The sequence below is a fragment of the Cornus florida genome, unplaced genomic scaffold, assembly GCF_030987335.1.
Source record: "Cornus florida cultivar Cherokee Brave unplaced genomic scaffold, ASM3098733v1 CherokeeBrave_3.0.0_Hap2_Chr02, whole genome shotgun sequence".
Classification (NCBI taxonomy): Eukaryota; Viridiplantae; Streptophyta; class Magnoliopsida; order Cornales; family Cornaceae; genus Cornus; species Cornus florida.
Window position 1 is genome coordinate 1,137,664 of NW_026775572.1, and position 6,000 is coordinate 1,143,663.

The following is a 6,000-nucleotide window of genomic DNA, read 5'->3' on the forward strand; positions in this document are numbered from 1 at the left end:
CTAAACTAATCCGCTCTTATAACTAGCTAGTTTAGTGTTCCTCTTATACCACTCATGACTCAACTAACAAGTCATTGAGTGAATTTTCTCCCAACGTTCTTCTCATCCCCTCAAGATACATTTTTACAAAACCTATCCATAGTGTAGATGGTACTCTCATTCCATTAATCCATTTTGGTACTACCTAGATAAAAGGATATTAATTTCATTAATTATATGATATTTGTTGACGCACCATCAGGTTGTTATATATTGTTCACAAGACCAACGAAAAGAAAAGAAAACCATAGTTTCAAGTTTCTACATTATTAATTATACCTCTGTTCTTTTGGATAACTAAATCTCTAATGGTAGAAATGCTCAACAAGTCCGCCATTACCAACATATAGCCGATAAATGCCACGTATGGTTGTAACCCAAACCAATACATTTATTTTATTTTTATTTGAGTGAGGGTTGATTTGATTAGGATATTGTAGAGCTTCTAATGTCCATGTCATCTATTTTCAACTTTCTCATGAACCATTCTTTTCTTTTTTTTACCCGAATAAATACGTTACCCCGCTATCAATCAGCTTAAGTATATATAGCATCATATAGAGTTCATGTATTAGAGGGTAAAATCACTTATATCATAATTAAAGTAGTTATCTAATCTCTTATTCATGGTTTAGCCTAAAGAAAGAAACAAGAGTTCCATATGTATGTGAAAGTGTATAATCACATAATCATACATTATATTACATGGGCTTGGCATAGGTGCGTCTTCATGTGTCGGACGTGTCAAACCTCTAAACAGAAGGACATAAAGACACGACTAAATATTTATTTTATTAATTATTTTCTTTTCTTTTCTAGAGTAAAGTAATATTTTAATGTAGGCATTTAACTCATTTTAAAGTAATAATATAATGTAATTAAATGATATGATATGTTTTTTTTTAAGTACATATCCAATCAAAAAATGTTGAACACATATTCCATACCTATATTCGAGGAATACGTGTCCGAATATTTCAATACTTTTGAAGAGTCCATGTAACTGAGATCATACATACTCAACCCATGAAAGGAGATACCTGATGATAAGATAATATTCATGGCTTTATTTCAAAAACAAATTAAATATTCAAATGATATAATAATTTTTGATCCACTGCTATGGCAACCAATATATATATATATATATATATATATATATATATATATATATATATATTTATAGTTATAAATAATGACTTTGTTTTCTATCTTGACAATCCAAGTAATAGTGACAAGAGTGCATTTAAAAAAAATTTTAGGGCATGTTTGATTTGTAACTCTAAAAACAGTTATCAGAAATTCAGATAACAGTTTTAGGAGAACTATAAAAGACTGCTATATAAAATAAGTCTTTTTATGACTGAATTTTCACAAAACAATTTTCAGGAAATTGAAATAAGCAAAATTTTTTGTACAATTTTCTAAGAACAAAAAACTGTTTCCATAGTTAAAATATGTTTGATTTGTAATTCTGAAAACAATCCTCAATACAAAAAACTTTTATCATAAAACTACGTAATAAAGTTATTTGAAAATAAGTCTATTTATAACTTAGTTTTGAAAACTGAATCAAGAGTTTAAAAAATTATTTTGTGAGTTACAAAACAAAGCAGTTACAACTTCTTTATTTCTTAATGACTCCCTTATATACATGCCCATGTTTTCATAGCTAGTCTTTACCCCAAAATAAATAAATAAATAAATCAGAACTATGTGTGAGTGTGTGAGAGAGAGACACAGTGATACTTGTAAAAGCAGAGGAGCTAAAATAGAGTAATGTACGTACCAAGTAAGTAGTTTAAATGACACAGCCCTAGGGTTCATCAAACTGCTAGACTGCTAGTTATTGTCCAAGTAGAAGATGGAGCAGGAAAAAAGCAAGAGGGGACAAAAAAGAGGATTACATGGAGGGAATCCAGAAAATGACATTACCACTAAAATAAGTTCTTGTACATGTATGTATGTGTGTGTGTGTGTGGTCACATTCAATGTTGCATTCATGCAAGACAACAACCAATCCATTTGTCCATACTCCATAGCCAAACTGCTGGTGTCATTTTGGAAAATAATTAGCTAAATAGAGCCCTATCAAGTTTCTCTAAATTCCTACAAATTAAAGCAACACAATAAATTCTTAAGGAATAATGGGAAGAGACAGACAGCTCATTGGTTCATTAGAGTTACAGCTACCTATATATCCATGTCCATACAACCTCCGTGTTTCCACCACCACAAGAAACCAAATCATCCATTCTTCTATATGTTCATGTTTATGATCATCAAGTGTATTAAATACACACATATATAGATGAACGCGTGTACACGTTAACACGTACCCACATAATCAAAAGTTTTACATATTTATAAATTGGAATTCTATTATATATATATATATATATATATATATATATAAACATGAAAGGTAGATGGGGGACATGAAAAATATATATAGGTCACTATAAATAGGCTAAAATGACACAGATATACCAAATAAATAAGCTGACAGGCAAGAGGTTGAAAAATTTGACCTCCATCACCCAGAGCAAAAGCTGATCAGAATCTATCTGTTTCGTTGTAAGAGAAAAGTTATTCCATTGGTCTCTGCAGTGCGCATGACGATCACTGAAACACCCTACAAAAACTAGAAACACACAGCACAGAGAACAGATAGACAACTAGAAAGAGCGACAGAGATATAGAGGAAAATAAAACAAAAGCAGGAGAAATTAAGGAAGACGAAAAAGAAGACACGCACATATATATATAATCTATTTCAAATCTCCATGATTTTTCATCATATTTTGCTGTCTAGCCCAGTTCGATCATGAATACATAAAAAGAAGATTATATATATAGAGATGGAGAGAGTACGTTAATACTCGTGATGATGATGGTAAATTGAAGGGTCACAACCACCTTGTGATCCATGTGGATTCATGACCTCTCTCTGATTATTATTCTGGCTATTAGGAACGTCTCCCTCGTCCATCTTACACCCCATCTGACCCTGACCCGAACCCAAATGGAGATAATCCAGCCTTGAATCAATATTAGCAATGTTACCACTGCTACCGCTGCTATTATTATGATCTTCACTCATTGGAGGATAAATGGGGGCCGACGAAGGAGCATTCCCATTCCCATTCCCTTCCTCGCGAGATATAACCAAAGCCGCGGATTGAACCAGCTCCAGGCAAAGCCTAAGCTTGTTGGGTTCGATATGGGTTAGTCCCGGGACTGCCCCTTTGAAGAGAAAATCTGAAGTTAGGGTCCTAAGCACGTCCAGAGGGGTGATCCCATCAATGGTCCTCACATTTGGGTCCGCATGGTGGTCTAGAAGAACTGATACCATGTCTGGTGACACCATTTCAGCTGCAATGTGAAGCGCGGTTTTCCCTGCCGGACCAGCTGGGTGGTTCACATTGGCTGCCCCAAGCTCCAGCAACGCTTTCACTACTTCCCGGCTACAATTCTCAACTGCGTAATGTAGGGCTAATGCCTCGTCAAGATTAAGCCCCTCACCCATCACCATCAGCTTCACAAGTTCAACATCCGAGGAGTTGAGGGCTCGTCGCATTCGACGAATTTTTTGGTCTTCCAGATCAAGATCATGATGGTGTTGGTGGTGGTGGTGGTGTTGGCGGTGGTGGGGCATGAGGGTTCGACGAGCAAGAGATGATTTGAGGCGGAGCTCTTCGATCTTGGCCACAACGTCGATGGGGAGGTGCTTGGCTAGGACTTCTGGTGGGAGGCCAGACTTTGCAACCAAATGGGAACAGGTAGTCCATAGTTGGTGCATGTCTTGCTTTCTTGAAGCTATCAGAACTTTCATTACATCTTCAATTGAGGCCTTCTCTACCATGATTGCCAATTGCTTCTGCAACCAACATATATACCCAATCAATTAAGCACAAGGAATTCTTAGTGAATATAGAATATATAAAATTCATACTGATCGGATATTAATTTATGGTCTGTACTGCATATATATATATATGGTGTGCTAATATTGCACTTGTTAATAATTGGTGTGTTTGATCAAAATTGTGATTTGGTAGTCCTCTTGTAATAGTTTATTGTTCTTTTTCAATCTGAACCCCTAATGAGGAAAGTAGATTGTTTGGAAAAGATTTGATGTGATCACTGTGGAAGACAAGGCTGGAGATCAAGATCTAAATTTAGAAAGTGTTGGGTTTGTAATCATAAAGATAAAAGAAACACAATTCAAGAAACTCAAATTAATGGTACATGAAATCAAAGATATGAAGCTTCAGTGAAAGAAAGAAATTAAGGAGGAAAAAGAAATCTCTTTCTTGTCAGCTGTTGAAGCTAAACATGGAAACTGCAAATGATTACAAGAAACTGAAAAGGAAAATTCTAGTAATAGTAACAGATAAAAAGAGATAATAGTAGATATATGTAGTGTGGGATCAACCCAACTACTTCAAATGCAGAAATCGAATAACATATAAAAATTTAATGGCCGAAAACCAACCCACCCACTCCATCACATGATATCATAATAAAATCCCCCAAAGAAAAAACCCACCTCAAAATCTTATCCCACATCCCAAAAATTAAAAAACCCAATTAAGAAATGAGCACAAAATCAAAATCCATAATCATATGAGATGACTAGAGCACCTAGCTAGAGACGAGAAGAAAAACGCAAAGAAGTGTTATATATATAGTGGTGGTGATGAGAACACAATGGAATGGAACCTCAACCTGTGTGAGCAAAGCGAGCTGTTCCACACCAAAGAATCTAGCGGCAGCGAGTGTGTCAAGAGCAAGATCAACGGCTGAGGTGCAATGTGTGTGCCAACATCCTCTCTCACCACAATTGGGCCTCGGCTCATGCTTCTGGGGCACAATTGAGACCTGCCCACTATACAAGAACTGCAACATCAAAAGGAACACCTCATACCCAACTGAATTCACTGGTATCACCAGCTGAGAATTGGATGCCCTCGGCGACGATGCCAACGACCCCATCCCTAAGCCTGCCGGGTCGAGGCCCACCGGCGACGGCGTTTCGGACGCACAGAAGAACTTCCTGAAGAAGAGGCTCCTGGCTGCTAGGATGCATCTGTGGGCATGGACCAGACGACCCTCAACACTGAAGGTCACATCACTGAAGGCTTGGCCATTGATGAGAAGGTTCAGATAGTCTAGAGAGAGAGATTTCAAAGAGTCCTCAAGGGACATGGTTAACTAGTCAGATGAGATATCTATCTATATATGTGTGTGTTTGAGTGTGTGTGTATATATATAGTGAGAGAGATGATGGGTTTTCTTTTTGGAGGTAAAAGCTAAGAAAAGGATGAGAATAGGGAATAGCTCGGTGCTGCTTTCATCTTAATTTCTTCTTCTACTCTGATGATGTACTATTGTTATTTCTTGTGAGAGATTCTCTTGATGGTTTTGTGGGAGATATTTTTTGAGAGGGGGGCGGGGGGCAATTTGAGTGGCTGTTCTGGGCGGCTCAGGTATTTAAAAGGAAAGGTACATAATTTGATCAAAAATGGAGACAAGCAAAATAATTTGATTAAAATAAATTTCTATGTTTATGCCACTGTTAAATGTTAGTAGATGTCTTAATAATTTAATGAGTTAGTATTTTTTTTGTAAATTTTAGAATCTCATACTTAATTTCTAACCATTCGTCCTCGGGGAAAAAAATGATGATTCGAAAATTTTAGATCACAAGTTGACTTTCTTATCACCATAATTGACATAAACGGATCGGCTATTGTATAACATGATTTATAATTTCTGAAGAATACTATATATAGTGGATGATATGAAAAGTCTTAGATACAGTGGCATAAAATGATAGTCGTAAAACTCTTTTTTATGATCTATAATATGTGTGGACAGGCGTCTGTGGCTCTGTGGTGAATAACCAGAGTTTTATTATCGGATTGACATAACACAATGACATAAAGAATTCCTATT

The 6,000-nt window shown here is 36.0% G+C and overlaps 1 protein-coding gene across 1 annotated transcript; it reads right to left on the reverse strand.

The window, feature by feature from the left end:
* Window positions 1-2,768: 2,768 nt before the first annotated feature.
* LOC132291057 (BTB/POZ domain and ankyrin repeat-containing protein NOOT2-like) lies at window positions 2,769-5,496 on the reverse strand. Its single transcript, XM_059790210.1, has 2 exons — window positions 4,771-5,496; window positions 2,769-3,919 (listed from the first exon to the last, which is right to left on the reverse strand). Exons 1-2 carry the CDS (start codon window positions 5,248-5,250, stop codon window positions 2,915-2,917), a joined length of 1,485 nt encoding a protein of 494 aa, XP_059646193.1. The 5' UTR covers window positions 5,251-5,496; the 3' UTR covers window positions 2,769-2,914.
* Between the last annotated feature and the right edge of the window lie 504 nt (window positions 5,497-6,000).

Excerpts from the sequence above, each read along its gene's own strand:
- LOC132291057 (XM_059790210.1), bottom strand. The coding sequence starts at position 5,250 with ATGTCCCTTGAGGACTCTTTGAAATCTCTCTCTCTAGACTATCTGAAC. Across the intron at positions 3,920-4,770 it reads AGCTCGCTTTGCTCACACAG|AAGCAATTGGCAATCATGGT; the intron begins GTTGAGGTTCCA and ends TGTTGGTTGCAG.